Below are 22,865 nucleotides of genomic sequence, written 5' to 3'. Positions count from 1 at the left end.
CATGTATATAGTTAGCATAGAGGCTATTGTACATTAACGTAGTAACGTTAACGCTAGTAGAAATGGATGAAAACGTTATTTAACAGATTGCAGAATGGGTCAATACAATACGGCTCAATACACACAATTGTTAAGGGGATGCAGACTGTTGTAGTTTGGACTGGGCTCCTTATAACAATAACTTGACAACACATGAAATAACCGTGCGTGTGGACAGCATCACACCCTTACATTAGAGTTAGCCCTACCACTGTGGATATAATTCACCTCTTGGTTTTGGGTTTAAACGGGGAAGATCAATGGAAAACAGTTGTAATGATCTAATTAATTATGGCGAAATTAAAAGCAAGTACAAAATCAATCTCTGACGGTGTCTGGGAGTATGGAGTCAAATGGTTATCCATCTGCTCCGTTATAAAGCACATGAATAAGCAATCTGAGGAGGATACAGCTGATATCCTGTATAGCCTCCCCATATGGCCGGTTGGTGTCGGGAGACAGCAAATTATATACATTTTGCAAGTGACTCCCAGAAATAGTTCTGATGTTTGGACTAATGGACAGAGTCGAGGTCCAGCCAGGGGAGAATTTGGCGTCGGTGTCTACTGCGCATGGGCGTTGGGCATGAGCGGCTCCGTATCTGGATTGCGCAATTGTCGGGGAGTTCTCAAAACGGAAACACCCTTTGAGCGTTGCAGCTAGGAAAACGTGTTTTCCTGCCAAAACGGCGTTGCCCTTTACAGTAACTTGGACATGCAAACGAAATAATTCGAAAATGAAACGTTGTAAGTGTAACCATGGCCTAACAGACAGACAGACATACAGACAGACAGACAGACAGAAACACACACACACAAACACAGACAGACAGATAGATAGACACACGGACAGACAGACAGACAGACAGACAGACAGACAGACAGACAGACAGACATACTGTATAGACACACAGGCAAACAGACAGACAGACAGACAGACAGACAGACAGACAGACAGACAGACAGACAGACAGACAGACAGACAGACAGACAGACAGACAGACAGACAGACAGACAGACAGGAAGACTGTTTGTGTATGAAGCAGAACACAAAAGTGACTGCATTTGACTGTAGGGAAACTAGCAAACCACACCTATTCAGATCCCCCCCCCCTCTCTCTCTTTCACTCTCTAGTTTATCTCACAATCTATATGACTGTGTGCTGTGGCGTAATACTCCTGATATTGACAGTATGTGACTCAGACTGCTTTGGTCAAACATTTGAACACACTGTATGTACACCATAAAATGACTAACTAAAACTAGAAAATTGTATCACATCACACCAGTTTTGTCCTCCCTACACTGGCTTCCTATTCAAGCCAGATCTATCCAATCTCATCTCACGATACTCGCCCGCTCGTGCTCTGCACTCACAAAATGCGGGTCTACTATCGATTTCTAGGGTTAAAAAGACATCCGCCGGCCACAGAGCCTTTGTCTACCGCGCTCCCTACCTGTGGAATCAATTACCTGCCATTGAAGTTTAACCACCTGTACATTGTATATTGCTGTTGCACTTTACTGCTACATTTGCACTCTGGTTGGATGCCAAACTTATTTGTGTTGTACTATACTTGTGCTGTATCATGACAATAAATTTGAATCTAATCTAATCTAAAACACTAAAGATGGCGGCAATGACAAAACGACTTGTTTTTTTTTGTATCCACTTTTTCTCCTCTGTTTCTATTTTCCTCCCATCCCAATTCCACTGTGGCAATTCTCCCCTCCCCTGTCTTGAACGTTGCTCGCATGCATATGCCCCCCACTGGCCGGTTGTAGGGAGGATAGAAGCCTTGCATCACGTGTCCCCTCCGCGTGTATGCTTTCTACAACGCAGTTGGGTTTCCGGGTTCCTCTGATTGGCCACTAAGCCCACGTGACCCTAAGCTATTATGCCCCCCTTATCGCCGCCAGTTATCGCTTACGCCCGCGCATGCGCATGAGCCGCAACAAGCCCCTCAGCCAGCCAGCAATACTAAGCTCCAGTTAAGCTAATTTATACCGTAACGAATCATTAAAAAAATATACCAACTGGAATATGTTGTTTCTTTACACATATGTTGGATTATGTACAAATCTAATCATGACATTTAAGACATGCATGACATACAGATATATATATATATATATCTGACTCTGAGCACCTGAAGACTGTGCTATTAAACCAGGATGTGCAGCACTATGTCAGCAGAGTAGTACCGTAACGAATCATTAAAAAAATATACCGTTAACTGGAATATGTTGTTTCTTTACACATATGTTGGATTATGTAATTGGTTTGTCATGACAAACCAATAAAAAATCGTGCGACTCGGGCTTCATCAGAAAGATCTCTGCGCCGAGAGGCATTCTATAAAGCTGGGAACGAGGTTAGTCCTTCTCAGCCAACCTCAGCGCACGATTGGCTGAGGTTGAGTAAAATGCCATGGTAAGCCAATCAAAGGTAGAGGTGGGCGGGTTCATCCAGTGTCTGCACACAGCGCAACAACACAAGCCAGTCAACGTGAGACTGCGGTCCGTGTACGTTTTGATAGTTGTTTTGGTGGCCAAATAATCCAAAACTAATCCAACGAACAACACACGCGAGCATTCAATGACAGACCGCGGGTCCATGAGCGTTTTTGTTCACTCTAGTCTTGTGTTAGTTGTGTGTTGCACTGCAGTAGTGGAGGCTCACCTCTGCTGACATAGTGCTGCACTTCCTGGTTTAATAGCACAGTCTTCAGGTGCTCAGAGTCAGATATATATATATCTGTATGTCATGCATGTCTTAAATGTCATGATTAGATTTGTACATAATCCAACATATGTGTAAAGAAACAACATATTCCAGTTAACTGTATATTTTTTTTATGATTCGTTACGGTATAAATTAGGTTAACTGGAGCTTAGTATTGCTGGCTGTCTGAGGGGCTTGTCGCGGCTCATGCGCATGCGCGGGCGTAAGCGATAACTGGCGGCGATAAGGGGGGCGTAATAGCGTAGGGTCACGTGGGCTTAGTGGCCAATCAGAGGAACCCGGAAACCCAACTGCGTTGTAGAAAGCATACACGCGTCCCTACAATGGAAGTCCTGGCAGGGGCACTGATCCAATGTCATTATGACTATGCATGCTCGTCCTGGTACACTGGCATCACAGTAGCACTGAAAGGTAGGCTACAGACAGCTCAGAACAAATTAGTTAGAATGATTTTAAAACTCCATCCCAGGACTCACCTTACACAGACACATTTTAACAGCCTCAAATGGCTCAGGGTTGAGGAGAGGGTCTCAAATAAAACTCAACATAACACATAGGATACTCGGGAATACTGTCCCTCAGTACCTCAGTGGATATTTTAACATGGTAAGGGATGTACACGGACACGCCACCAGGGGGAGCCCTACAGACATCGTCCCAGTGAGATGCAATAGGAAAATAGGCCAAAACGCATTCCTATATTCAGCAGCAGTACAATGGAATAGCCTACCAATGGAGTTGAAGACCATAAGCCCCTTCTCCACTTTTAAATTAGCTATAAAGAGGTGGATCATAAGTAGCAGAAGCTGGGAGTAGTGAACAAAGGGTTTTTAATATGTGTTGTTCCTTTTTTATTCTTTTATTGTCTAAAAAATGGAATATTATTGTATGTATTTTTTTGTTTTTATACCACACATCCTGACATACAGACACTACAAACACCCACGTCCACACACCAGTACATAAATCCACTGACACCAATGATGAAGGACCACAATGGAAACAAGCCTATGGCTTTATTGTGTTTTATGAAATCCTATTGGTAAATGGAGAAAATTTATACCTGTTTCATATTGTGATCAAATGTATATGTGTGATTTTCCATTCTAAACCAATAAACTATTCAATCAATTCAATCAATCAATCCGATACACGAGGAGGCAGCCTGTCACATCTTTTCACCTGCCAGCGCGGACTCTCATTGGCGAGGTGTAACGTGTGGGAGGCTCACACTACCCCCGCCATTTCCTGTCTCTGCTGTGCAGGTGTCCCCAACCGACCTGTAGGAGTCGCTGTCCACAACGTCCAGATTACCACCCATCGACTTCCACCCGCTAACTCTGCGAATTGAGTTGGGGCGCCCAAGTGGCGAACCATGTAATGCGCTGCGTCGCGGCACGGCGACCCGGGTTCGATTCCCGGACCCGGCGTCATTTGCCGAATGTCTTCCCCCCGCTCTGTCTCCCGTTCTTCCTCTCTCTCTCTCTCTACTGGACTGCCCAGTAGTAAAAAGCGATAAACGCAAAAAAATAAATCTTTTAAAAAAAAACTCTGCGAATTGAGTTAGTATGACGGCTGGCCCAAGCCGGAAGCAACACCGACAGCCGGAGTCGAACCCGGTGTCTCTTGCGTTGGTGACGAGCGCAATGTCCACTGCGCCACCCAGCCGCCCTCACAAAACTACTTATTAATAATAAACATATGATGTGGGTTTAGTAAAATTACAATTTACTGCATGTTGCGGTGAAATGTGATCCTTTTTTACTCAGGATCTGTGAAAGATAGTTGTCTCTCTTAAGAATGTTCTGCAACATAGTGTGTGTGTGTGTGCGTGTGTGTGCGTGTGTGTGTGTGTGTGTGTGTGTGCGTGTGTGTGTGCGTGCGTGTGTGTGTGTGCGTGTGCAACATGACCAAATTAGGATATGTTCACTGTCTCTGGGTAAAATGGCCAACAGTGTCAAATCCAATGTGATTATATGCACAGAAAATAGTGTGAATGTATGGAACTGTGTGAGAGCATCTGAACATGATACCGTTCATACTTTTTGCACAATACTGCACAATTGCACAGCCCTACTACATATTCTATTCCACTGTATATTTATATCTAATACATCCTGCACAATTTGTACAGTCCTGTCCTATATTCTATTCTATTGTACTTTAATTTTAATTTAGTTCCATTTTATTTTACTCTACCTTAATTGTCTGTTAATGTTGCACCAAAGGACCAAAACGAATTCCTTGTATGTGCAAACTTACTTGACAATAAAGACCTTTTTTATTCTGATTCTGAGTGTGAAGCAGGATGTTGCTGAAAAAGAGCATGGATGATCCGTACTCAGAACCTACCCTGGTAAATAAAGATTAAAAACAGAACCTACCCTGGTAAATAAAGATTAAAAACAGAACCTACCCTGGTAAATAACGATTAAAAACAGAACCTATCCTGGTAAATAAAGATTAAAAACAGAACCTACCCTGGACCCCGTTCCCCGTACTCTAACTTAACTAAACCTGCGCTGGAGCAGGTTAAACATTTTCTATCTGTTGCCATAGTGATTTAGCCAAACCTGCTTTGTGGAACCAAAAAGCCTGACTTATGTCAAGTTATCCTGAAGATTATCCGGCTAACTCAGTTAGCCACGTACAGGGAACGGGGCCCAGGTAAATATGGATTATAAACAGAACCTACCCTGGTAAATAAAGATTAAAAACCGAACATACCCTGGTAAATAAAGGTTATAAAGAGAACCTACCCTGGTAAATAAAGGTTATAAACAGAACCGACCCTGGTAAATAAAGGTTATAAACAGAGCCCACCCTGGAAAATGAAGGTTATAAACAGAGCCTACTCTGGTAAATAAATGTTATGATGAATTGAAAATGGGGGACCCTGATGTAAACAAGACGAAAGTCTTTCTCTGGTCTGCATCCCCTTAACAATTGTATGTATTGAGCTGTACTTGAGCTGTACTTGAGCTGTAATTGAGCTGTCAGTTACAGTGGGTGACAATATTGTCACAAGGAAAGATGAAATTACCTACCTGGGTTCCATCCTAGAGGCTAATCTTTCCTGTGACAAAATGGCATCCAATGTAATAAAAAAAGTCAACCAACGAACTCGATTCTTGTACCGGATCTCCTCTCTGGTAAACAAGAATACCCTGAAGACTCTGGCAGGAGCACTCATTCAAGGGTACTACGACTATGCTTGCACCTCATGGTACCAAAGCACCTCAAAGGCACTAAAAACCAAATTACAAACATCTCAAAACAAACTAGTCAGACTACTGCTTGACCTGACTCCTAGAACCCACCTCACCCCTGCCCACTTTGCCAACCTAGGATGGCTTAGAGTAGACGACAGAGTACAGCAACTTGCAATTGGCCTGGTCTACAAGATACACTACACGACCAAGGTACCCATGTACATGGCAAAATACTTCCCAAAGGTCAGTGAATACCACGATCACAACACCAGAGGGAGCTCCACAAATCATGTGAAACCCAGATTCGGCTCAAACAAGGGACTAAACACGTTTCGCAATTATGCCACATCAATGTGGAACGCCCTACCCAAAGCTGTAAAGGAATGTGAATCACTAACCACTTTCAAAAACACTCTCAAAGAACACCTACGGGAGACTGCAATTCGAAACTGGCCCCTGTAATGTCCTAACCCAGTTGTACAGTAAAGACCAAGTATGGCTTTGTCAGTATTCCAATGTACAGTGTCCCCGCCCCCCTACCCAACCCCCCCCCCACCTCCAATGTACAGCCCCACCCAACCCCACCCCACCTACCCAACCTCCTCCAATGTACAGTTTCTATGTCAAATGTATATACACTTTTTTTTTTTTTTTAACTTTATTTTTTAGCGTTTATCGCTTTTCTGGTCAAGCATGACCGACAGAAACAGGTTGAAATGGGATGTAAAAATGGGGGACCCTGATGTAAACAAGACGAAAGTCTTTCTCTGGTCTGCATCCCCTTAACAATTGTATGTATTGAGCTGTACTGTACTGTACCCATTCTGCAATCTGTTAATAAACTTTTCAATCAATCAATCAATCAATCACAGCAGCAGTTAAAAAGTGTCTTTAGTGATTCATAGTTCGGGGGGGAAAAGGGTGACAGTGTGTTCACAGTAGTAATCAGGTCAGAGTGTCTGCCAAGGTGTGTGTGTGTGGGGGGGGGGGGGGCTAGGTGGAGGTGCTGGCATTCATGAGCCTGATGGCCTGTGGGTAGAAACTGTTTGTCAGTCTCGTAGTTCTGGCTTTCAGACTCCTATATCGCCTGCCTGATGGCAGGAGGTTGAAGAGTCTGTGTTGGGGGTGTGTACTGTCCTTAATTATGTTGTGTGCTCTCCTGGTGGCCCTTGTAGAGTAAATGGTATAAAGGTTATAAACATAACCTACCCTGGCAAATAAAGATTATAAACAGAACCGACCATGGTAAATAAAGGTTATAAACAGAGCCTACCCTGGTAAATAAAGATTAAAAACAGAACCAACCCAGGAAAATAAAGATTAAAAACAGAACCTACCCTGGTAAATAAAGGTTATAAAGAGAACCTACCCTGGTAAATAAAGGTTATAAACAGAATTGACCCTGGTAAATAAAGGTTATAAACAGAGCCCACCCTGGAAAATGAAGGTTATAAACAGAGCCTACTCTGGTAAATAAAGGTTAAAAACAATTGTATCAACAATGAATGTACTTTGAGAATATTGCTGTCTGCTCCGAGTGAACATTCAGATGATTGTCCCGGTACCAAAATAAACCTTTACATTTGTCTCTAGACCTTTGTGTAAAAACCCTTTCTTTACTCAAAGTAACAGGAGAAATTACAACACATTCATATACGTTGGTCTAAATGGAAACACATTGTCCTTTTTGATCAATGCACAGTATCTGTTGACATTCTGCGTTTCATTAACCTTTATTTAACCAGGTTAGACTCATTGAGATTAAAATCCACACACACACACACACACACACACACACTCTCTCTCTCTCTCTCTCTCTCTCTCTCTCTCTCTCTCTCTCTCTCTCTCTCTCTCTCTCTCTCTCTCTCTCTCTCTCTCACACTCACAACACACACACACACACACACACACACACAGAGAGACACAAACACATTGCAAACAGATCAGCTCAAAAGTGCTTTACAGAAAAAGTGCAGGGAAGCCATGTGATCCTATTTAAACTAAAACAATTACTAACATCAATAGAGTCCATTTCTATAGCTTTCACCATGCCTTTAAATGTATTAATTAATAGGTGACTAGATCCTGGAGTTTAAGATAATTAAGAGTGACTAGATCTTAGAGTTTAAGTTCATTAACCCTCTAAAGCCCACATAGACAAAGGTTCGCCTGGACATAGTGTTATATGTGTGTTGCCAATTCTGAGCTTTTATTTGAGTCAGTATCAAGTGTTATACCTTTTATGATTCAGGGGAACCTACACTTTATTTCTGGGGCAGTGTAAAGTCACCATCATACATTACTTTTGTGTGAGCATACAATATTTGACATAAAAAAATAAACTTCCAGTTAAAAAACCTTGTGTTTTGTTGAATAACTCCATAGTTTACCAAGGAGTTATAGTTTGTTCAACATGTATAAAGTTATATTTAGGTGTTATGAACCTCCATGTGAAATATGGTGCAAATTATAAACCTTTTCCTCAGTGTATGACATTTATTTGAATATTGTTCTTGGTACTTTTTAGCAGCCGTTCTCCCTGCAAATAACCCCCCCTCTACACACACACACACACACACAAAGGCCCCTCCATCGTATAGCTCTCATCCTTTTCTGTTGTGGGCTCCTATCAATGTCCCTCTCTGCATCTTATCCAAATAGCTTACACACATGAATCGCCAACAGGTGATTTTCATTCAAGCTGCACAATAAATTATATAGTTGTCAGACCACTTCAAACCATAGGTTCAAACGCATTCAATCCTTCACTATGATTGTCATCATCACTGCCCCAGCACTCTGGCTCAGAGTCCTTTTCATTTATATAATCATCATTATATTATCATTTCATCCTCAACATCGACAACAAGTTCCAATGTTTGTTGAAATTATACCTATTTGTCTTTTTGCCATTTTATTATAAAACCATGGACAATTGCCTCTCTCTATCCTCCGTCTGTCTGACGGCCCGATCTGTGGAGTGCACTGGCCTATTGAGAAACTATATAGGAATTGACCATTTCTAGCATTTCCATTGGCTATAGTGACAGACAGACATAGATAGATAGATAGATAGATAGATAGATAGATAGATAGATAGATAGATAGATAGATAGATAGATAGATAGATAGATAGATAGATAGATAGATAGATAGATAGATAGATAGATAGATAGATAGATAGATAGATAGATAGATAGATAGATAGATAGATAGATAGATAGATAGATAGATAGATAGATAGATAGATAGATAGATAGATAGATAGATAGATAGATAGATAGATAGATAGATAGATAGATAGATAGATAGATAGATAGATAGATAGATAGATAGATAGATAGATAGATAGATAGATAGATAGATAGATAGATAGATAGATAGATAGATAGATAGATAGATAGATAGATAGATAGATAGATAGATAGATAGATAGATAGATAGATAGATAGATAGATAGATAGATAGATAGATAGATAGATAGATAGATAGATAGATAGATAGATAGATAGATAGATAGATAGATAGATAGATAGATAGATAGATAGATAGATAGATAGATAGATAGATAGATAGATAGATAGATAGATAGATAGATAGATAGATAGATAGATAGATAGATAGATAGATAGATAGATAGATAGATAGATAGATAGATAGATAGATAGATAGATAGATAGATAGATAGATAGATAGATAGATAGATAGATAGATAGATAGATAGATAGATAGATAGATAGATAGATAGATAGATAGATAGATAGATAGATAGATAGATAGATAGATAGATAGATAGATAGATAGATAGATAGATAGATAGATAGATAGATAGATAGATAGATAGATAGATAGATAGATAGATAGATAGATAGATAGATAGATAGATAGATAGATAGATAGATAGAAGGCACTCCAGAGAGTGGTGCGCTCAGCAGAGCATACTACGGGTATTGCACTAGCACCCCTGCAGGACTTATATAACAGGAGTTGCAAATCCAGAGCCTGCAGAATAATGAAAGACCCCCACCACCCCAACAACAGCCTGTTTAAGCTGCTGCGGTCAGGCAAGCGCCTACGTACACACGCTGCGAGAACAGAGAGACTGCGGCTCAGCTTCTTCCCCCAGGCCATCAGAACACTGAACTCTCCACTCACAAGTACACATGAGCACACACACACACACACACACACACACACACACTCATGCGACAACCGCTAAAACAATCACTTTAAACAAAATGTCACTTTAAATAATGGAAGTCACTTTAAAGGAAGGAGGCAGGGCTGTACACTGCGACGAGATGGTCGCAAATTGCGCCCTAATTTAGTCTGTGCGAGTTTAAAATAATATCTGGGGGCAAGCTTGCGAGTACTGATTTCAACCCTTCATTCGCATTTCACTCCTAAATTAATCCATACAAATTGGATACAAAAGGCATGTCGATTTATAATATTTTAACTTAAAACTAGGCTACTTTTGCGTATAGTCATTATATTCCAAATAAAATAAGTCCAGAGTCGAGACTCCGTGCTGCTCCCAACGAATCCCAATAGTATGCAACTGCAGAGCCGCAGAGCAGGGGCGCTTTCAGGTCCGGTCACAGGCCCGCTCAACAGCGCCCCCCACCCAACGGCTGAATTGCCAATGGCTGAATTGGAGTATTGCACTGTGCAGGCACAGAGGCCCCGCTCTGCGGCTCTGCAGCTGCATGCTTCTCGCAAAATCCAGCTTCCAGCTCCCGCTGCCCAGCCGTCGTTATCAGAACACTACACACATATCATAATGTTCACGGCAAACTGTAGTTGATCACCAGGTATGTTTTATTAACGTAGAATAATTCATATAAGAAAAACGATAGGGAAATCTCTTCCCTTTCTCCACTGGTTAAAAATGCCAGGAACTGAAATTGAAACTTGCTGTGCGCCGCAGTGATATGTGTTTATTATGAAATGACAATTGCGTGTTGACACGCCCACTGCGCGAAGCCTCCAAATAACTTTTTCCAGTTTGTACATATCTATTATCTATAACTAATTCTATCTATTTTTAGGGGCAAATGCAGTGAAATAGTCGCGCTGTGGTTACATGACGTCATTGCTATTTTAGAGCTGCTCTACCGGTTACAAGGTATAGTCAAAAGTGGATAGAAAACACAGTACTGTGTAAAAGTCTTAAGGCACCCACGAGTTTTTATATAAATTGTCTTAGATGTAAATAATCTTTTTTATTAGTGTGTCAGTAAACTACTCTTAGTACATTTTCATTAAATTATTTTTTAAAGCATCTTCATGGTTTAATAATGCAAACATATGTTGCAGGGACTTATTATAATCATCATATTGGTGTGACTGTATGCATCAAAGGGTTAAATCAAGCATTTTTAAGTGCTTTAGAGGAAATGTCAAAATATCGCAATATCATTTAAAGGCCATATCGCCCAGCCCTACTATAATGGTAAAATAGTTATTAAAAAATGTGCCCCGAAAAAATATTCTTTGCCCCTAAATTTCTCATTTAGGGGCAAGTGTGCCCCTAGTGAAAAAGCTTAGCGTACAGCCCTGGAAGGAGGTATTGTATAGTATAGTTTAGATACATTAAGAGTTAAAATTGTAAATTGTATATTGTATAGTAGTGTATATAGGAACCAGTTTATCAGGAACTTATTTTTATCATGCATATCTTGTGTCTTACCTATTTTCTTTTTTTCTATGCCTATTTTTATTAGTATTGTATTTTGCACAATAGATGCGGGCATGACCACCCGCATTTCACTGTATGCCCTGGTATCAGGGGAGGAAACTAACTTTTTGGCTTACCAGCCAACTGGCGAGTATCTGATTTTTTTTACCAGCCAAACAGATTTTTTACCAGACAAAAAAAATCGCTAATTGTGATAATTACTTCTTTGTATGTCAAGCCGCGTCAATGTTGTGTATGCATCTGGGTAGGCACACTGTGCCTTTAAGACAGCACGGTGGTCTTACGACAGTGCTGTGAAGTACCGTCAAGTGTTGTGGTAACGTCAGTTGGGTTGGTGTGCTGTTGTGCACAGTGCACTGGTTGAGCTAGCCCCTTTCGTGACTGCGATGTGCAAGCCAGGGGCTTTTGAGCATGAAATAAAATGTCTAACCTTACGTCGTAGTCCGGTGCTTTTTTGGAAACATTATAGTCATAACAGATACACCTAGCTGGCTGCTTTGAGCACACGGGGCTAACGTTAGCTAGCAAGCAGCTATAGCAAAAACGCTAACTAGAAGCTAACCACTGTATACAGTTCCAGTAGACTAACATTACACCTCTGTGATTTAAATGTGTCCTTAGTAACTTATACTCGAGGGTTGTGCTAGGGTTGGATGCAGTTCCCCGTTGGTCAGTCTGTCTGTTTTCCATCTTCTGCTGTGTTTAACGTTATCTGTTTGCGAGTGCTCCTGATGGCTAGCCTAGTACCGCGGGACTTTTATTATTATATGTCCGCGGGTTGGCCAGTACTGCGCAAACGTTTATTAAACATTATATGTCCGCGGGTGGTCTTGTGCAGTGCTCTCGTGGCACTGTCAACTAAAGCGAACACTCAGAAGACGCGCACCGCTTGCCAGTGCAGTGATTGCAGAATGTTTTATTTTTTTGTATACTCGCCAGCAGGGGAGGAAACTAACTTTTTGGCTTACCAGCCAACTGGCGGGTATCTGATTTTTTTTTACCAGCCAAACGTAAAAAATACTAGCATTTGGCCAGTAAAGTGGCCTAATTTCCTCCCCTGCCTGGTATGTATATGACAAATAAACCTCTTGATTCTTGAGATAGACAGACAGACAGAGAGACAGACAGAGAGACAGACAGACAGACAGACAGACAGACAGACAGACAGACAGACAGACAGACAGACAGACAGACAGACAGACAGACAGACAGACAGACAGACAGACAGACAGACAGACAGACAGACAGATAGATAGATAGATAGATAGATAGATAGATAGATAGATAGATAGATAGATAGATAGATAGATAGATAGATAGATAGATAGATAGATAGATAGATAGATAGATAGATAGATAGATAGATAGATAGATAGATAGATAGATAGATAGATAGATAGATAGATAGATAGATAGATAGATAGATAGATAGATAGATAGATAGATAGATAGATAGATAGATAGATAGATAGATAGATAGATAGATAGATAGATAGATAGATAGATAGTCGAAGTCTGCATTCCAAGAGAAAACAACCAATCTAGATATTTTGACAGAGAGGAGAATATCCCGATTCAGATACAATTTTAAGTGATGTTTTGCAAAACATGTTGCATGTCGCGAGTTGTAACACTCTGCTTTAGAGGGTTAAGAGTGACTAGTTCCTGGAGTTTAATTTCATTCAGAGTGACTAGATCCTGGAATTTAAGTTCATTAAGAGTGACTAGATCCTGGAGTTTAAGTTCATTAAGAGTGACTAGATCCTGGAGTTTAAGTTCATTAAGAGTGACTAGATCCTGGAGTTTAAGTTCATTAAGAGTGACTAGATCCTGGAGTTTAAGTTCATTAAGAGTGACTAGATCCTGGAGTTTAAGTTCATTAAGAGTGACTAGATCCTGGAGTTTAAGTTCATTAAGAGTGACTAGATCCTGGAGTTTAAGTTCATTAAGAGTGACTAGATCCTGGAGTTTAAGTTAATCTTGGAGGATGCAGATGGTGCAGAAAACATAAAGGTCTTCTTTCCTAATTCAGTCTGAACTCTAGGAACAGTCATACGTCTAATGTCCAGAGACCGTAAACCATATTTGCCCTTTTTTATATAACAGGGGAATCAACACAGATTGGCTTTATATACAATTGACTAAAGCCAACTTCTTGACCGAGCAGGCCAGTTGACTTTGGAATACAATTATGTGATGAGTGAGGGCTCTAGAGTGTAACTAACCTTAAAGCACAATGATATACTACAGTATCCAACATATGGAGGCAATGGGAATGATCTCATTACTGTACATACTGTATGTACTATGTAGAGTACTCCAATACAATATATATTACAATGGAAAGAGTCAAGTAATTTATAACAGAATTTTAGATTTTCTTTATTTCTATTGGAAGGGTTTGCAATTATATCTGCTTATGATCATGATGATTCTCTACACAACTCTACACACAGACACTCCCAGTGGAACCACACACAAATAAACAACCACACACACACTCCTAGTGGAACCACACATGCATGCATGCATGCACAAACACACGTGCACACACACACAAACACACACACACACAGAGTGATATACACAAGCCACAGTTACACAAACACACAGTCTGGAAATCTCCCTGGGACACGCTGGCACCACATCCCCTTCCTGCCATACAGGACCACCATACTGTGTGTGTGTGTGTGTGTGTGTGTGTGTGTGTGTGTGTGTGTGTGTGTGTGTGTGTGTGTGTGTGTGTGTGTGTGTGTGTGTGTGTGTGTGTGTGTGTGTGTGTGTGTGTGTGTGTGTGTGTGTGTGTGTGTGTGTGTGTGTGTGTGTGTGTGTGTGTGTGTGTGTGTGTGTGTGTGTGTGTGTGTGTGTGTGTGTGTGTGTGTGTGTGTGTGTGTGTGTGAAACCAACGGTACTTGACTTCATGACTTGACATGTCAGCCTCCAAGATGGGGCTTTCACTCTGTCTCTTGTCTGGCTCACTACAGTAACAATAGTAAACAGAATACTGTATTACTGTAGTACTGTACTTTCTAACTGTCTGGCTCACTACAGTAACAATAGTAAACAGAATACTGTATTACTGTAGTACTGTACTTTCTAACTGTCTGGCTCACTACAGTAACAATAGTATACATAATACTGTATTGCTGTAGTACTGTACTTTATAACTGTCTGGCTCACTACAGTAACAATAGTAAACAGAATACTGTATTACTGTAGTACTGTACTTTCTAACTGTCTGGCTCACTACAGTAACAATAGTATACATAATACTGTATTGCTGTAGTACTGTACTTTATAACTGTCTGGCTCACTACAGTAACAATAGTAAACATAATACTGTATTACTATAGTACTGTACTTTCTAACTGTCTGGCTCACTACAGTAACAATAGTACACATGACATAATACTGTATTACTGTAGTACTGTACTTTCTAACTGTCTGGCTCACTAGAGTAACAATAGTAAACAGAATACTGTATTACTATAGTACTGTACTTTCTAACTGTCTGGCTCACTACAGTAACAATAGTACACAGTGGATTTTAGGAGAATACAGCAGGGGACACACACGCCACTGTGGATAAACAGGGCTACCGTGGACAGGGTGAGCAGTTTCAAGTACCTGGGAGTCCACATCACAGAGGACCTGACATGGTCTGATTCTGTGGTGAAAAAGGCGAAACAGCGCCTCTATCACCTGAGACAGCTAAGGAAGTTCAGAGTATCGGGGAAGATAGTCCACTCCTTCTACTCCGGGGCTGTAGAGAGCATTCTGACTGGAAACATCACTGCCTGGTTTGGAAACAGCACGGACAGGAAGGCACTCCAGAGAGTGGTGCGCTCAGCAGAGCGTACTACAGTATTTCACTACCACCCCTGCAGGACTTATATAACAGGAGGTGCAAATCCAGAGCCTGCAGAATAATGAAAGGCCCTCACCACCCCAACAACAGCCTGTTCAAGCTGCTGCGGTCAGGCAAGCACCTATGGTCACACGCTGCAAGAACAGAGACCTTCAAACTGTCTCCTGCATGACTCACTACAGTAACAAACAATAGTACAGCAAATACTGTATTACTGTAGTTCTGCACTGTACTGTACTCGTCCACAGTAAATGGACTGCATTTATATAGCACTTTTATCCAAAGTGCTTTACAAGTTATGCCTCACATTCACCCATTCACTCACACATTCACACACAGACGGTGGAGGTGACCATGTAAGGTGCCACTTGCCAACCTGCTCATCAACAGCTCTAGGGGTTAAGTGTCTTGCTCCAGGACACGCTGCCGTGAGGTGCCGAAATCAAACCTAGTAGGGCTGGGCGATATGACCAAAAACGTTATCGCGATAAAATTATAAAATTATTTTCATATAATTCGATATCGATAATTATCGCCGATATAATGTCTGTCAAGTTTAATTAACTTCTTATGCTGCTGCGAATGTCTCGAGTCGAGTTGATGTCGTAATCAGTCCGCGCACGTTAGCAATTAGCCGACAAGCGGAGTATCTCATGACAATGTGCTAAATATGACACTAAAATACTCTCTTCCGCCACAATATATTGAAACGACGTCCACTGTATACCCCACACTACTATAAACGTGGCCTCAGAATTCACGCCACACACATACTCGGCACGTAAATATATAAAACAGCGCCGTGCAAGCTAATTAGCCTAGCAAGCCTTGTTGTTGAGTGAGTCCTACCTCTGGGTCTCCTTCCGGGTCTCCTTCGCTCTCGGCCATCTCCTTCACTGATTGGTTGTTAGTGCGTGTGCTCATATCCAAGCTTGGAAAATCGATATATCGAAACTTTGCGACCACGTTTCATGTTTATTTCGAGGAAATAATTTATCGCGATAGTTATCGTTATCGTTTTATCGCCCAGCCCTACCGGGAACCTTCCGATTACCAGACTTCTGAGACACTGCTAATCCTAAACCTAACCTTCAGATTACCAGATGACTACTCTACCTCAGGAGATACTGTTAACCCTAACCTTCAGATTACCAGATGACCACTCTACCTCCTGAGATACTGCTAACCCTAACCTTCAGATTACCAGATGATCGCTCTACCTCCTGAGATACTGTTAACCCCAACCTTCAGATTACCAGATGACCACTCTACCTCCTGAGATACTGTTAACTAGGGCTGCAACTAATGACTAATTTGGTAGTCGACTAATCTGCCGATTATTTTTTCGATTAGTCGACTAATCGAAAACCAATGTAAACAACAACAAAAAAAAAAAAGGATTTTTTTTTTTTTTTTTTTAATTACCTATCTTTGTGAAAGTGGCTTCTCAGCTCTGGTCCAGCTGAAGACAGAGCAGAGGAACAGATTGGACATTGAGCATGACCTCAGAGTTGCTTGTCTACCATCACCCCAGACTTTGAGACTCTTGTCAGGACCAAACAACAACATCATAACCCATAGCAAATTAAAATAATGACTCATGAAACATTTGAATTTGGATCTTTAAGCCACTTTAAATGAAAATGTATTTGAAGAACAATACATCAATCACTCATAACAAGATAAATAAATTAAATAATACAAATTAAAGTGGAAGTGTACTTTAAATAACTTTTGTTTGCTGTGTGTGAGAGGAGTCCGTGTGTGTGTGTATGTGTGTGTGTCTTACTCTGATCGCTGTGTGAGTGAGAGGAGTGTGTGTATTGTGTAATTTGTGTGTGTGTCTTACTCTGATCGCTGTGTGAGTGAGAGGTGTGTACTGTGTAATTTGTGTATGTGTGTGTGTCTTACTCTGATCGCTGTGTGTGAGTGAGAGGAGTGTGAATGTGTGTGTGTCTTACTCTGATCGCTGTGTGTGAGAGAGAGGAGTGTGAATGTGTGTGTGTCTTACTCTGATCGCTGTGTGTGAGTGAGAGGAGTGTGTATGTGTGTGTGTCTTACTCTGATCGCTGTGTGTGAGTGAGAGGAGTGTGTATGTGTGTGTGTCTTACTCTGATCGCTGTGTGTGAGTGAGAGGAGTGTGTATGTGTGTGTGTCTTACTCTGATCGCTGTGTGTGAGTGAGAGGAGTGTGTATGTGTGTGTCTTACTCTGATCGCTGTGTGTGAGTGAGAGGAGTGCGTGTGTAATGTATTGTGTGTCTAGTCTGATCATCATCTCCTGCAGGGGAACAATGTTTTCAATGTCCAAAATTTGCTATGGGATCATCATGTTATGATGTTGTCTGGAACCCTGAGAAGCCACTCTCACAAAGATAGGTAGTGCACAAAAAAAAAAAAAAAAAAAAAAAAATTAAATAAAGTTTTTTTTTTTTTTTTTTTTATGACTAATCGACACAACAATTTCTCGTCAACGATTTTTTATAATCGACGTCGTCGATTATGTCGACTAATCGTTGCAGCCCTACTGTTAACCCTAACCTTCAGATTAGCAGATGACCGCTCTACCTCCTGAGACACTGCTAACCCTAACCTTCAGATTACCAGATGGCCGCTCTACCTCCTGAGATACTGTTAACCCTAACCTTCAGATTACCAGATGACCACTCTACCTCCTGAGACACTGTTAACCATAACCTTCAGATTACCAGATGACCACTCTACCTCCTGAGACACTGTTAACCCTAACCTTCAGATTACCAGATGGCCGCTCTACCTCCTGAGATACTGTTAACCCTAACCTTCAGATTACCAGATGACCACTCTACCTCCTGAGATACTGTTAACCCTAACCTTCAGATTACCAGATGACCGCTCTACCTCCTGAGACACTGTTAACCCTAACCTTCAGATTACCAGATGGCCGCTCTACCTCCTGAGATACTGTTAACCCCAACCTTCAGATTACCAGATGACCACTCTACCTCCTGAGACACTGTTAACCCTAACCTTCAGATTACCAGATGACCGCTCTACCTCCTGAGACACTGTTAACCCTAACCTTCAGATTACCAGATGACCGCTCTACCTCCTGAGACACTGTTAACCCTAACCTTCAGATTACCAGATGACCGCTCTACCTCCTGAGACACTGCTAACCCTAACCTTCAGATTACCAGACGACTGCTCTACCTCCTGAGATACTGTTAACCCCAACCTTCAGATTACCAGATGACCACTCTACCTCCTGAGATACTGTTAACCCTAACCTTCAGATTACCAGATGACCGCTCTACCTCCTGAGACACTGCTAACCCTAACCTTCAGATTACCAGATGACCGCTCTACCTCCTGAGATACTGTTAACCCTAACCTTCAGATTACCAGATGACCGCTCTACCTCCTGAGATACTGTTAACCCTAACCTTCAGATTACCAGATGGCCGCTCTACCTCCTGAGATACTGTTAACCCTAACCTTCAGATTACCAGATGGCCGCTCTACCTCCTGAGATACTGTTAACCCCAACCTTCAGATTACCAGATGACCACTCTACCTCCTGAGATACTGTTAACCCCAACCTTCAGATTACCAGATGACCACTCTACCTCCTGAGATACTGTTAACCCTAACCTTCAGATTACCAGACGACCACTCTACCTCCTGAGACACTGCTAACCCCAACCTTCAGATTGCCAGACGACCGCTCTACCTCCTGAGACACTGTTAACCCTAACCTTCAGATTGCCAGACGACCGCTCTACCTCCTGAGACACTGTTAACCCTAACCTTCAGATTGCCAGACGACCGCTCTACCTCCTGACACTGTCGCCCCCACATTCTAGCTCAGTGTGCAGGAAGATTAAAATGGGTCGCAAAATTATGCTGGATAAGATTTGCTGTGTAATGTTTCCAAATTCTTCCCAGGCCCTCACCAAGTAAACCACTGCCAGGGTTAGGGGTTCCATTCCCTGTGTAGCTCAATAGGTAGAGCAAGGCACTAAAACTGTCAGAGTTAGGGGTTCCATTCCCTATGTAGCTCGGGGAAACAGTGGCTCAGGAGGTAGAGCAGTCATCCAGGGCCCAGGAGTTCAAAACGTTTAATCCCTATTTATTGATTGATTGATTGATTGATTGATTGATTGATTGATTGATTGATTGATTGAACATTTTAATGAACAGATTGCAGAATGGGTACAGTACAGTACAGCTCAATACAAACTAATTGTTAAGGGGATGCAGACCAGAGAAATACTTTCGTCTTGTTTACATCAGGGTCCCCCATTTTATATTCATAATGAGTTGAAATGAATGAATACAAATCTGATCCAATCAGACAGGGATTACAAGTGTTGAACTCCGAGTCCTGGGCCCTGCCTGGTAATCGGAAGGTTCCTGGTTCGTATCCCGCTCCTCCCGGGCAGCGTGTCGAAGTGTTCTTGAGAAAGACACTTAACCCCTAATTGCTCCCGATGAGCAGGTCGGCACCGTGCATGGTTGCCTCCGCTGTCGGTGTGTGAATGTGTGAGTGAATGGGTGAATGTGTGAGTGAATGGGTGAATGTGTGAGTGAATGGGTGAATGTGTGAGTGAATGGGTGAATGTGTGAGTGAGTGGGTGAATGTGTGAGTGAATGGGTGAATGTGTGAGTGAATGGGTGAATGTGTGAGTGAGTGGGTGAATGTGTGAGTGAATGGGTGAATGTGTGAGTGAATGGGTGAATGTGTGAGTGAATGGGTGAATGTGTGAGTGAATGGGTGAATGTGTGAGTGAATGGGTGAATGTGTGAGTGAATGGGTGAATGTGTGAGTGAGTGGGTGAATGTGAGGAACAAAAATTGTAAAGTGCTTCTATTGAAAGTTCTATTCTCAGGCCACCCATGCTAATAATACAACCATGGTATTATAAGCGTATTTGGACAAATGTCCACAAAATGGATCAACAAATACCAGTATCAGCAAGTTGTACCTGCAGCTTCAGTGCACTTACAGTAAAAACTACAACATATTGTACATTAAGAAACCTACAGCTTACTGTTACAGTAATACTGTACATCAAACTACTAAAACGAACTTACTGTACATTACGAATGAACTTGATGTACATTAAAAAACGAACTTAGTGTATATTACTCTGTTGACTTTAACATTTAATATACTAACTATTACTCTGTTGGCTTTAACATTTAATATACTAACTATTACTCTGTTGGCTTTAACATTTAATGTACTAACGATTACTCTGTTGACTTTAACATTTAATATACCAACTATTACTCTGTTGACTTTAACATTTAATATACTAACTATTACTCTGTTGACTTTAACATTTAATATACTAACTATTACTCTGTTGACTTTAACATTTAATATACTCACTATTACTATGTTGGCTTTAACATTTAATATACTACTAATTATTACTCTGTTATACAATAATGTATATACCGTATGTATTCGTATATATCCACATCTGTCTGTACATACCTGCATTATAATCGTTGTTACATATCTGTAGATACTATATCTGTACATATCCCTTATTACTGTCTCTTACGCTGCTGGCCAGTATGATTTACTATACCATAGTGTCTTTATAAATGTATCACTGTACATATTAATACTACAACTCTGTACATATCTGATTAGCACTATTACTCAGTAGTACTAATTGATATATTTTACATCCAGTTTAATCACGTGTACATTGTACTATTGCACTTTATTACACTTGCACTCCGGTTGGATGCCAAACTTGTGCTGTATAGTGACAATACATTTGAATCTAATAATCGAATCGAATCGAATCTAATCGAATTATGACTTGTTTGGGACTCGAAGCCCAAAATGTCAGATTTGTAAATTGCTCGAGTCGAGAGACTTGTCTGTGTTGACTTTGAATGGGGACTTGAGTGTAAAGATCTGAGACTTTTACTTGGGACTTGCAAAACAATTACTTGGTCCCACCTCTATTACTAGCTTCGGTCTACAGTAGCTCACATCGCAGGTACTTGGAAAGACAAACACAATACTATAAATTTGATGCAAAATTCTCCCGGGTAATCCAACGGAGGTTCGCGCCACAGCCTGCCACAGTATTTGAACGAGTACCTGGTGTACCTCGCTACTGTATATTACTCACCCCAAGGTGCTGATGAAGCCACTCACGGAGCCCTCCGCATACAGGGACACGATATCCCCGATGTGGAGGAAACTAGACGCAGAATCTGACATGTTTGGTTGTTTACTGTAGTTGTTGTTGTTGATGTTATTGTCTTCTTCCCCAGGTTGACACAAGTAAACAAAGTTGTTCTCCAGCTACTCCTCTTCCTCGGAGGAAGGCTCGTTCTCTCTCTCTCTCTCTCTCTCACTTTCTCTCCAGTTCTCTCCAGAGAGACAAAGTCACCCCCGAGCTGTTCAGTGCAGCATGGTGATAAAAACTCCCTTTACATTCTAACTTCTCTTTCCTCTCTCTCTCTCTCTCTCTCTCTCTCTCTCTCTCTCTCTCTCTCTCTCTCTCTCTCTCTCTCTCTCTCTCTCTCTCTCACTCTCTCTCTCTCTCTCCCCCCCCGTCTCTCTCTGAGAGTCTAAGGAATAGTCACATTATAGTAAAAAATAATAATAATAAAAAAGTCCAGTATAAAAGCGTGCTGTGACTGCTGTCAGCTCCGAGAGAGAAAGAGAGCCACTGAACACACTACAGATGTGTCGTGTGTGTGTGTGTGGTGTGTCTCTCTCTCTCTCTCTCTCTCTCTCTCTCTCTCTCTCTCTCTCTCTCTCTCTCTCTCTCTCTCTCTCTCTCTCTCTCTCTCTCTCTCTCTCTCTCTCTCTCTCTCTCTCTCTCTCTCTCTCTCTCTCTCTCTCTCTCTCTCTCTCTCTCTGAGCACCTGAAGACTCTGTGTATTAAACCAGGAAGTGCAGCACTATGTTGATAAAGGCTGTCAGCAGACAGCAGCAGAGCCTCCACTACTGTACAGCCATGCGCGCCGCTGCAACACAACAAACACAAGCGAGCGGACAAAAAAACGCGTGCGTGTTGCGCGCATACGCACGCATTCGCGCACTTGCAATTTATTTTATTCTCGGGAGGAACGCACCAAAAGCATGAAGGAACGCACACAACGTCATGCACACGAGCAGCTGAGAAACAGAGAGAATGGTTAGAGAAGAACGAGGAGAGAAGAGTGTCTAAATCTAATTTAAATGATTTAGAAACTAGTCTAAATCGAATTTAAAGTATTAAAAACGAGTCAAAATTGCTAGTCTAAATCTAAAGTGTATGATTTATTAAAGAAACTATAGT

At 41.4% G+C, this 22,865-nt stretch overlaps 1 protein-coding gene across 1 annotated transcript in view; it reads right to left on the bottom strand.

Annotated features, from left to right (window-relative positions):
- itpr3 (inositol 1,4,5-trisphosphate receptor, type 3) overlaps positions 1-22,058 on the bottom strand; it is a gene marked incomplete at its 3' end in the record, with an annotated part of 178,829 nt that extends 156,771 nt beyond the window's left edge. The window contains exon 1 of the mRNA XM_084333416.1: positions 21,705-22,058. Within this exon, the coding sequence (XP_084189542.1) occupies positions 21,705-21,796 (92 nt within the window). The 5' untranslated portion in view covers positions 21,797-22,058. The remainder of the gene's footprint in view (positions 1-21,704) is intronic.
- Positions 22,059-22,865: the final 807 nt, after the last annotated feature.

The sequence above is a fragment of the Notolepis coatsorum genome, assembly GCF_963971535.1.
Source record: "Notolepis coatsorum genome assembly, chromosome: 17".
NCBI lineage: Eukaryota > Metazoa > Chordata > Actinopteri > Aulopiformes > Paralepididae > Notolepis > Notolepis coatsorum.
The sequence above is the reverse complement of the archived record's forward strand: the minus strand, read 5'-3'. Positions and strand labels throughout refer to the sequence as shown.